The 11,224-nt window shown below is 50.2% G+C and overlaps 2 protein-coding genes across 7 annotated transcripts; both read left to right on the top strand.

The window, feature by feature from the left end:
- Positions 1-16: 16 nt before the first annotated feature.
- On the top strand, positions 17-4,739 carry PRR11 (proline rich 11). 6 transcript variants are annotated; one of them, XM_064394535.1, is made up of 10 exons: positions 17-54; positions 1,240-1,351; positions 1,727-1,874; positions 2,047-2,169; positions 2,424-2,678; positions 2,814-2,912; positions 3,447-3,556; positions 3,664-3,723; positions 3,810-3,906; positions 4,237-4,739. In XM_064394535.1, the coding sequence occupies exons 2-10, from the start codon at positions 1,242-1,244 to the stop codon at positions 4,300-4,302; spliced, it is 1,068 nt and encodes a 355-aa protein (XP_064250605.1). In that variant the 5' UTR covers positions 17-54; positions 1,240-1,241; the 3' UTR covers positions 4,303-4,739. The 6 variants fall into 6 exon arrangements, 4 of the variants coding, with proteins under 4 accessions (XP_064250605.1, XP_064250603.1, XP_064250604.1 ...); XM_064394533.1 differs by lacking the exon at positions 17-54 and adding an exon at positions 420-577; XM_064394534.1 differs by lacking the exon at positions 17-54 and adding an exon at positions 993-1,115.
- Positions 4,740-5,314: 575 nt separating this feature from the next.
- SMG8 (SMG8 nonsense mediated mRNA decay factor) lies at positions 5,315-10,168 on the top strand. Its single transcript, XM_064394557.1, has 4 exons — positions 5,315-7,037; positions 7,763-7,908; positions 8,295-9,170; positions 9,739-10,168. Exons 1-4 carry the CDS (start codon positions 5,354-5,356, stop codon positions 9,934-9,936), a joined length of 2,904 nt encoding a protein of 967 aa, XP_064250627.1. The 5' UTR covers positions 5,315-5,353; the 3' UTR covers positions 9,937-10,168.
- The last annotated feature ends 1,056 nt before the right edge of the window (positions 10,169-11,224 follow it).

The following is an 11,224-nucleotide window of genomic DNA, read 5'->3' as shown; positions in this document are numbered from 1 at the left end:
GGCTCGCGGGGCGCGCTCGCCATTGGCCCGCGGAGAATGTAAACCCGCTCCGAGGTACGGCCGAGCCCATTGGCCCGGAGTGGGCTCCGGCCGTGATTGGCCGGGGCGGGGCGCGCGGCGCTGGCGGGAAGCGGCGCGGGCCGGTCCGCCGCGGCCCTCAGGGGGCGGCGGCGCCGCTCCCCGTCCCCGCTCCTCTCCCGGTTGCGCCGGCAGCAGCGGCGGGGCCGCTCCTCGCCCGGTTCCCCCCGCCGGCCTTCCCCAGCCGAGCGCCGCCCGCAGCCGATTGGCGGCGCCGCGCCCGCTCGTCCAATGGCGGCGCCGCTCGCCTCAGCGCGGCCGGGCCGGGGCGGGGCAGCGCCGGCCCCGCTCCCGCGGAGCGCGGGCGCGCCTCGGCTCGGCGGCCAATCAGCGCGCGGCTTACATGCGCCGCGTGGGGGGGCCGGCAGAGAGCGGCGCTGCCATTGGCTGGGCGCGGCGCGGGGAGCGGTTTGAATCGGCGGAGGCGGCGGGCGCGGAGCGCGGCCCGGGGACGGGGCGGCCCCGGGACACCCCGGGACACCCCCGGGACACCCCACAGGTGTGTGCATGGGTGTGTGAGAGAGAGAGAAATCCCCGCTCTCGGTGCCGGGTCCCGGTGAGCGGGGCTGGGGTGTCACCGGTCACCGGTGAGGGACCGGCCCGGGCCGCCCCCGGCATCCTTCCGTGGCTTCTCCGTGTTTTTTTGTCACCGTTTTCCCCAAATTCAGTACTTGGCACGTCAGCGTAACGAAAAACTGAACATCCGTTTATTTTTGTTGTGCTTACATATTAATATTACACATTTTAATGTGCTTAAGGTTTCTATTTAGTTGATAATATTTCTAATTACTTTCTTGTTTATTTATACTTGTTTATAATATTATTTATAATGTCTTTTTCATGTGTGTTTATTTAACTATTTCATTTTTTATTATATTTACAATAACTATTTATTTATGCTATGATACAAATAGAAAAGGAGAGGAATAAGCCCATATAAAACGGTGCTTTCTGTGCATAAACACATCCCCATGGATCATATGAAATTAAGGATGTATTTTCAATCCCTGGTCCATGATAATCCCACCAAGGCAGCTGTGAGTAACCTCTGACTGGATTTCTGAGGTGCAGCCTGTGCTGTTCCCTTTGGTGGCAGCCCTGTCCCAATGTATAATTTGATTTATCTCTCTACATCCATTTGCAATGTGTGTTTTTCCCCAGTAATGGCAAGGTATAAGAAATGCAAACGAAAACGAAGAGCCCGAGCAAAATTTCAACGGGAAAAGAAGAGAAATGCTGCAAGCCCCCAGGGCTCAGTTTGTGCCTCTCCACGGTAAGAGGCTCTGCTTGAATTTTTGCTTTCTCACTCCATCCCTGGGTTTGCTGTTTGCTCCCAAAGGCTCGTGGAAAAGAGGCAAAGATTTGTGCCAAGTACGTGGCACTCCATGGTGTCTTTTGGTGTGACCTTGGAGATCTTTTCCTACCATTAATGTTTCTATGATTAATAACCAAGAAAAGCAATTTGAATAAAATAATATTTCCAATAGGATTTCCCCCATCCTTAATTGAAGTGTATCTTGGCCTTTCCAGCTTCCTGTGAACACATTTGCTCTGTTGTTACCTGCTTGTGATTTCTACATGATTGGTCACAGTTAACTTTTTGAAAGGCTGAGATGATAAATAAAATTCTGGCCTTGTTCTGTTGCAGGTCACCAGCTCATCTCCCTCTGAACTCCTCACCAGCCCCAAGGTGCTCCCAGTGGCCTTTAGCCTTGCCCAGTGTAAAAAGTGTGGTCAGACCCTTGACAACAGCAGCAGCATTTCTGTACTGGTGGTGCCAGAGCAGGGTTGCACAGGTAGATCCTTTCTTTGATATCAGATTTTTCTGTTTTAAACGGGGATTAATGCTGTGTACTGAGTGGGAATTATTTTACTGTACCAATGTCTTTTGGATCAGATTGATCCTCAGAAATATCTGAAGAAAATCAACACACAAATACACATCATCTGCTTTCTTTTTATGCTTAGAGCTTTCAGGTGGTTAAAGACACCATATTTCCATCACAAATCCACTTAAGGGAACTAAATGCCTTCAGGGAGAAGCTGGAGAAGCTGGAAAGGGAATTGTCCAAGCTCCAAGGAGCCCTCCAGGTCAGTGCCAGTCCAGGGCAGGGTGGCATTGGCCTGGGTGAGGATGAGGCATTGTGCTCAGCGCAGATCCCCGAGGTCTGAGCAGCTCCTCAGGGGCATTCTGTGCACTCAGAGCTGCAGAACTGCTGCTCCCTCACAGCAGGAGGGTTTATATCCTTACAGCTCAGCCTCAGGCAGCTCCTTTCTTCTCTAAAGTCCCACCTGCCTCTGCTGGTGGATTTGATGTTCTCTTTATTTATTTCCATTGCTTTCAGATGAACGGAGCAGCAGCTTTGTCCCCAGAAAGTTCCCTTTGCCAAAGGTGTCACAAGCCAGTCCTGGGTGCTCCTGTGGGGACACAGATGGATCCTCCACCCTCAGCACCTGTGCCTGTGTCCATCCCCCCTCCTCCTCCTCCTCCTCTTCCTCCTCCTCCTCCTCCTCCTCCTCCTCCTCCTCCGCCGCCGCTGCCTCCGCCAAAGCTGCCTCCAGCATCTCTCCCCCTCCAACGGGGCACAGCCTCTAAACTGGTAGGGAATCAGAAAGTTCCTCTATTTTTCATCCCCTGAGTTCCTTTTGGATGTGGATTCCTCAGCACGTCACTCTGTGTGAGTGCTCAGTCACTTTCCCTTCCTGATTTCCCTCCCACACCCCTTTGCTTTCAGGCACCACCAGTGAAAAAGGATGGGCCCGTGCACATCACCCTCAAAGACCTCCTGAATGTTAAACTGAAGAAAACAAACAGCAGCCTGAGAATGGACAAGGTAAACTGCAGGCTGAATCAAGGGAAAATCCACCCTGGAAGTGCTGTGTTTCCTGCTCTTTTCTTGATAAATTGATTCTCATCCAAACACCCAGTGATCAGTTTCAAGTGAGCATTCTAGTTCTGCACCTGGGCTTTGGAAGGGAAGAAAGACAAAGTGACAAACTCCAATCTCACCTGGCACTCAGAGAGCTCTCATTTTACATTAAGGCCATGGAGTTTTCATACAGCTTTGTGTGTTATCAATAGAGTTTTGGAATTCCTTTTAGCCAGCTGAAACTTTGTTTGCAGACAAAACCCTCTTGTTTAGTTGTTTTTTTTTTTTTGTTTTTGTTTTTGTTTTTGTTTTTTTTTTTTTTTGTTATTGTTTTCCTAAATAAATATATTTTTATCCAAGGCACATTCAAATCTTAATAATTTTTTTAAAGCATAAAAACCATAAACCACAAAAGTATTTATTAAATATTAAATGGATTTCAGGGTAGTGAGACCTTCTGAAGTTTTATTTGGGGTAACATTTCTTTCCTTGCTGTAGGAACAATCACCAGTGAAGCCACGCAGGGCATTAATTACAGTCACAGATCTACAGAGTGTTAGTCTGAGACCTAAATCCAAGCCATCACCTCATGCTACAAAGTCTTTAATGTAAGATGCTTTGTTCCTTGATTAGATTTTTCTGTTTTAAACAGTGATTAATGTTTTTTACTGAGTGGGAAACATTTTATTGTACCAATTTCTTTTTTTTCTCATAGTACCTCCCCTAAAAATCAGATTGATCTTCGGAAGCATCTGAAGAAAGTCGATATACAAAGGTCTGTTCCTTATATTCTCTTTCATTCTGGTTTTTAATCTAGAAAAACTAGAGAACAAATCAAACTAATCACAATTGCCCTTTCAGGAGTCCTGGTGGCACTCCTCTGAACAGTAAAGAAAACACTGAATGTGGCTCTGGGCTGACCCCAATAATGACACGGGCACTACGGCGCAAATTTCAGGCAAGTCACTCTGTCCCTCTTCTTGGAATCATAAAGTGGCTTTAAAATCACAGAATTCCCTTCTGATCTAAGGCACTGCAGAATGGACATGCCATTCTGGCAGGTTATTTGACAATCCCAAGAAGAAAAATTGCTTTTTTTGGTGCCTCAGTGCAACTTTCAAAGTCATAGTTCCACTTTGCAGAAGGACAAAATGTGAGGGTTAATAGCATCTTTTATTTTACTGATTTGTTGTGTCTGTTTTAAGGTGGCAGCTAAGAATTGCACTGTTTTATCTCAGTGATAATGAGCTCAGATATCCAAGTTCTGACCCTTCCCTTCTTTTGACAGATGGCTCACCCCAAGAGTCCCTCGCCTGCACGGCTGAGTGCTGCAAACAGCTTTGATGAAAAGTAAAAAGGAAACTAGGTTTATGGAACAATTCTCCATTTGTGCTCAGGAAGCCACTTGAATCCCATTTTTATCACACTCAGGCACATGTATTTGTAAGTAAATGTAATGCACAGGAAAAGGGGGCATTATGAGACCCTGTAAAGCAGATTGTGCTTTTTATCCCTCTCTAATGTCTCTCAATTTGGTTGCATCTTCATCCATAATGGAAAAAAATAGGAAATTTCCCAAGTCTTTTGACACGTGGGTGCTGCTGAAGCAGGGACTGTTACGTTTCTAGCACTGGTGCTGCTTGTCATACAAATACGTGTTTGCTGAAATTCAGTATTCTTATTTTTTTTTTAAACAAAGATATCTTGACGGTATTTGTACAGTTTCAAAGAAAAACAACAGTTGGACGCGCCAACGTTATTAAAGTGGAAAGCTGCACGCTTCAACAAACAGTTCGAGTCTGTGGCTACAAATGTCAGAGGCACTGCGTGTCAGTGGCTGATCGCGATTAAAGGCGAGGAACTCAAATCTCCTTGCAAGAATGGTGCAGGGGACGGGCAGAGCTTGTGCCCGTCCCCGGCTCAGCTCAGGACCGGGGCAGAGCGGTGGCACACGGTCCTGGGGACGGGCAGAGCTTGTTGTGCCTGTCCCGCGGCTCAGCTCAGGACCGAGCAGAGCGGTGGCACACGGTCCAGGGGATGGGCAGAGCTTGTGCCCGTCCCCGGCTCAGCTCAGGGCTCAGCTCAGGACCAGGGCAGAGCGGTGGCACACGGTCCTGGGGATGGGCAGAGCTTGTGCCTGTCCCGCGGCTCAGCTCAGGACCGGGGCAGAGCGGAGGCACAGCCCTGCCCGGCATCGGGGCACGGTCCGAGGGGGCGCTCAGGGTCGTGCAGACGGACCCTCGGTGGCGATGGGACAGCGGTGCTCGCTGTGCTCGCTGTGCAGTCACTCCCGGTGCTGCCACTCCCGGTGCTGCTCTGCCCGCCCCGGGCCGTGTCCGCGCCCTCCGGGGCGGGGCCGCTCATGCGCGGGGCCGCGGCCGGGGCTCCGCCGCTTCCGCCGGGAGATGCCGCTGCCCGGGGCCGCGCCGCCCGGGGCCATGGGCACGGCCGTGGGGCCCATGAGCCTGCGGGAGCTGCTGCTGGCGGCCGAGGCGGGCGGCGCGGCGGGCGGCGAGGAGGAGGTGTGCGTGGTGGGCATCTTCGGCAAAACCGCGCTGCAGCTCTGCTCCGAGAAGGAGGCCCTGGTGAGCACCGTGTGCGACCGGCAGGTGTTCCCGCTCTTCCCGGAGGAGGATCCCGAGCTGGCGGATGGCGCCGTGGGGCAGGAGGGGGATCCGGCCACCAAGGATTACAACCATCTGCAGGCGTACTACAGCCAGGAGAGCCGCGTGCTGTACCTGGTGCTCACCTCCATCTGCGACACGCCGCAGCTGCTGCGCGCCTGCGGGGACCTGGCGGCGGCCGAGAACAGAGAGGCCGGGCCCGGCCACCCCTCCGGAGGCCCTGCCCCGCTGCCCCACGCCGAGGCTCACGAGTTCTGGAAGCACCAGGAGAAGCTGCACTGCCTGAGCCTCCTCTACCTCTTCTCCGTGTGCCACATCCTGCTGCTGGTGCATCCCACCTGCTCCTTCGACATCACCTACGACCGCGTGTTCAGGGCGCTGGACGGGCTGCGGCAGAAGGTGCTGCCCTCCCTGAAGGCTGCCATCAAGGATTGTCCCGTCGGCAAGGAGTGGAAGCTCAACTGCAGGCCATGCCCTCCACGCCTCCTCTTCCTCTTCCAGCTCAACGGGGCTCTGAAGGTGGATCCGCTGCCAAGCAGGGGTCAGGATCCCTGTGGTCACCTGGAAAAGCCACCCCCCAAGAAGCATTCCCCCAAGAGGAGGCTGCAGCACGCTCTGGAGGATCAGATCTACCGCATCTTCCGCAAGAGCCGCGTGCTGACCAACCAGAGCATCAACTGCCTGTTCACCGTGCCCGCCAACCAGGCTTTCGTGTACATCGTGGCTGGTGGGCCCCAGGAGGGAGACGACCCTGTGGCCATGCTTCTCGACCAGCTCAGGAGCAACTGCACCATGAGAGAGACTGACTCGCTGCTGGCTCCCACCCTGTCGGGACCCAGGAGGTATCAGATGATGAGGCACGGCCGGCAGCAGCTCTCCTTCCACGCAGAGAGTAGCAGCTCCAGCTCCAGCTCCTCCGGGCAGCTCGTGGACTGCACCCTCAAGGAGTTCTTGTGGCAGCACGTGGAGCTGGTGCTCAGCAAGAAGGGCTTTGAAGACAGTGTGGGGAGGAACCCGCAGCCCTCTCACTTCGAGCTCCCTACCTACCAGAAGTGGGTGGCAGCTGCTCTTAAACTCTATGAAGTGACCATCGAAGGCAAAGACGATGACCCGACCTGCGGCGAGCTGAGCTCAAAAATCATGAGCAGCATCAAAGTTTTGGAAGGCTACTTAGACATAGACACCAAGTTCTCTGAAAACCGTTGCCAGAAGGCTCTGCCCATGGCCCACAGCGCCTACCAGTCCAACCTGCCCCACAATTACACCATGACAGTGCACAAGAACCAGCTGGCCCAGGCCCTGCGCGTGTACAGCCAGCACGCCCGGGGCCCAGCCTTCCACAAATACGCCATGCAGCTCAACGAGGACTGCTACAAGTTCTGGAGCAACGGGCACCAGCTCTGCGAGGAGCGGAGCTTGACCGACCAGCACTGCGTGCACAAGTTCCATCTGCTCCCCAAAGCAGGTAAAGATGCTCGCTTGTGCTTTGGTTTCATGGTTTAGTGTGCTTTAAAATGTTTAGGCTGAAAGTACCGGCTCTGAAATACGGGAGGTGAAAGTTTGCAGCTTTAAAGGACGGTGTTCAAGGACTGGATGTGGTACTCAGTGCTGTGCTCTAATTGACAAGGTGGTGACCAGGCAAAGGTTGGACTCGATGATCTCAGAGGTCTTTTCCACCCCAAATGATTCTGTGATCATCTCTACAGTGGGATCATAGCTGAGCTGCTCTGCAGGTTTCCTTTATATAGAGTTTAGGAGCCAATCCACTGTTAGTAGTAACTCTTACTCTGATTTTCTGATTTTAGTGGTAACTCTGATTTTGTCTTACTAGCTAAAAGCAATTACACTGGAGTACTTCTAATGAGAGGAGTGTAAGAACAAAATTCTCTAAAAAGCATAAGCATCCCCCTTTGTTTTAAATAACCTGGTTGACCAGGGAGTCAAAACTGACTTCTGCAAGTTTATTGCAGGCAGAAGAACTTTGAGCCTTCAGGAAGAGGTTGTAAAAACAAATAAGATTTGGTTTAGTGGTATAACCTCCCCTGGAACTTTGTATTATTAAAAGTGGGAAAGGGAGGAGTTGCTTGACAAATATTTTCTATTTGTGTATAGCAGGGAGGGAGCAGTGGATGAAGGGACTGAAGAAAGTTTTGAATGGTGAGCCCAAGGTTTGGTTGATTTTCCTTTTAGGGGAAAAGCCAGAAGCAGACAGAAATCCTCCAATTCTGTACCACAACAGCCGGGCTCGATCCACTGGTGCCTGTAACTGTGGAAGGAAACAAGCTCCTCGGGAGGACCCCTTTGATATCAAAGCAGCTAACTATGACTTTTACCAGGTAACTGTTAGGTCTCTTAGTGCTTCAAGCAGTGCTTTCGTTTCATCCTCAGAGTCTGTATTCTGAAGTGACCACAAGTTTCTTCTTAACCTTACCAAGGTTTTGCTTGGGGGAGACATTTCTGGGAGCAGAAATGGGCTGTAGCAGGCTGGGCAGTTCCAGTCTTTACCACACACACAGGAGCACCAGTTAATGCACCTGTTTACACTTTTTATGTGTTGGTCCATGTGAATTTTAAATAATCATGTCTCTGGGCCATGTTCCCATTGCTGCTTTGGTTCTGATATGGTGCAAACCTCTTGAATCTTAATTATAGCTGCTGAATGTTGTGGCTCTGAGCTTCCTCATCTGAGGGTGGCTACTAAACCACCTTCTCTTTCTCACAGCTGCTGGAAGAGAAGTGCTGTGGAAAACTGGAGCACATCAACTTCCCCATATTTCAGCCAAGCACACCTGACCCGGCGCCTGCTCGGGACGAGGCGTCGCCCGCGCCTCCGGAAGGCGAGATCGAGAAACTCAAAGAGAAAGAACCTCAGACTCAGGGAGAGAGCACAGGCCTGAGCTTAGCCCTGAGCCTGGGCCAGTCCACAGGCAGCCTGGGCACTTACCCACCCGATGGCCAGGGTGGAGGGGACAACGCAGAGAGCCACGGGCAGAGCGGGGACTCCAAGGGCGAGAAGAGGCCGAGCCTGGTGGATCGCCAGGCGTCCACTGTCGAGTACCTCCCCGGGATGCTCCATTCCAACTGCCCCAAAGGCCTTCTGCCCAAATTCTCCAGCTGGTCATTGGTCAAGCTGGGCCCTGCTAAGGCTTACAACTTCCACACAGGCTTAGATCAACAGGGCTTTATCCCAGGAACAAACTATTTAATGCCTTGGGACATTGTCATCAGGACGAGAACTGAAGATGAAGGAGACTTGGACACCAATTCCTGGCCTGCCCCCAACAAGGCAGTCCCTGGGAAAAGGAGCGCCGTGGTGATGGGAAGAGGCCGGCGCAGGGACGACATCGCTCGGGCTTTCGTGGGCTTTGAATATGAAGATGCACGTGGCAGGAGGTTCATGTGCTCGGGGCCTGACAAGGTGATGAAGGTGATGGGAGGGGGGCCCAAGGAGTCGGCCCTGAAAGCCCTCAACTCCGACATGCCCCTCTACATCCTGTCCTCCACGCAGGGACGCGGCCTCAAGCCCCACTACGCCCAGTTCATGAGGCTCTTCGTGGTGGTTCCTGATGCTCCTCTGCAGATCACCCTGACCCCTCAGGTGGGAAGTGCAGGAGGGAATCTGGGAACAGCAGAGACAAGGGTGGTTGGGGAAACATTGATTCACAAGGGTGTCAAGAAACTCCAACTCAAAGCAACTTCAGCCAAGACAGTCGTTTCCAAAAGTATCTGTTACATAAGCACTTGGGATTTCTTAAACTTCAAGGTGCCAAATTTATACTTTATACAAAGAATTTTTACTTTGTACAAATTTATATTTTATATAAAGTACAAATATTTTTTGCAAAAATAATTTATGGAGGATGCGTTATTGGCATTCCCTGCGGTAATAATGGCTTTTATTTAAAAAAAAAAAAAAAGCAGCTAACAATGACCTTTCAAGAATGACTTTGTCATTTTAAATGTCATGGAGAAAGGCAGTGACTCATTGCTCAATTATTATTAGTTACAATTTTAATTTAAGAGGTGAAAAAATGTTGGTTTTCTGAATTCACCATTTCTTCCATTTTTCTTTTAATACTCATTTGAAAAAACTCCATTTGCATTTTATTACTTTATAAGGTAGTAATGATGTTTGATTGCCTACTCATGTTTTCTTTTGCCTTTAGGTTCAACCAGGACCACCACCCTGTCCTATATTTTACCCTGAGAAGCAGGAAATCACCCTTCCCTCTGATGGACTCTGGGTGCTGAGGTTTCCCTACGCCTACGTGACAGAGCGGGGGCCCTGCTTCCCTCCCAAAGAAAGCCAACAGTTAATGAGCTACAAAGTTCTCCGAGGAATACTGAAAGCAATCACACAATAAGAATGGTTTTGGAAATCTCTGTTTGAGTTTAAGGCTGTCTTCAATCCAACTCATGGGTTTTGGTCACCCAACAGTTGTCACTGCAATTGTGTGAAGCCTCCACTGTATTTCACTGGAATGCGGTCAGATTGGAAATAAAGTTGATATCAAAGCAGGAAAATGGATCTGAGACATGTCAATTTTCCACTTATTAAGTTTTCATGTGTAAAAAATAAAAGCTGGTTTTCGTAAAGTGCTGATCCTGTATTACTAGATGTTTTGATGACGGTGCTTTTCCCCATCCTGTCTTTTATATACCTGTTTAGGAACATTAAAAAAATAACACTGCCTGAAATCAAGAGTTTACTTTGTCATATTGAGGCAACGATGAGCAAAATATTTTCTTTTTCTGAACAAGCTATTTGTATGTAAATGATGCTTTTAATGTGATGATAGGAGAAATCATTGTCTTGGAAAAAAAAAAAGAAGATACTGCAGTTCTGATGTATACTAACAACAAAGCCAGAAACTGTGCTCATCTGTATCAAGTGACTCTCAGTGCTAAAAAATCAGCTACAGTAAATCGACTTTTAACTGAGGTAAGATGTAAGGCTGTATGCTGAGACCTAATTTAATTTCTAGAATATTTGTTTCTAATTAGCATGCACACAAAATTTAATTTGCCAGTTTGCTGTAGTACAGTAATTAAACTGCATGACCGGAGCTGAGACCTGGTTTCTGCTCAGAATACATCTGTGAGGGGCTGGGTGAGGAAAAGACATCCCTTCCTCTGGAATACAGCATGAGGGCTTGGGTTAGATGGTCTTTAAAAATCCTTTCCAAGCATTCCATGGCTCTGTGATCTCTGGATGTGGGGAATGTGTCCCTCCCATTCGGAATGTGACATCGCTGAGGGAATGGATGAAGAAACGCATCCCTGCGTTTGGAATGTGATATCTGTGAGGGGTTGCGTGTGGAAAATGCATCTCTCCTGTTTGGAATACGATATAAGGGGCTGGACCAGGTGATCTCTAAAGATCCAACCCAGCTGTTCTATGATTTTATGGCCTCTGAGGGGCTGTGTGGGGAAAGAGCATCCCTCCCATTTGGAACAGGACGGGTCTGAGGGGAAACACATCCCTTCATTGGGAATACGACCTTTCTGAGGGGCTGGGTGTGCAAAACGCATCCTTCCACCTGTGAGGAGAGAGCCGGCACAGCCAGGTGAAAAACAAAACCGTGTAATTGAGAATTACCCCGCAGCACTTACGAAGTGGTTTTTGACCGTGACAGCCCCGCCCATGAGGCG

The sequence above is a fragment of the Passer domesticus genome, chromosome 19 (assembly GCF_036417665.1).
Source record: "Passer domesticus isolate bPasDom1 chromosome 19, bPasDom1.hap1, whole genome shotgun sequence".
In the NCBI taxonomy this organism is placed as follows: Eukaryota; Metazoa; Chordata; class Aves; order Passeriformes; family Passeridae; genus Passer; species Passer domesticus.
This window is presented reverse-complemented; position numbering and strand designations above follow the sequence as displayed.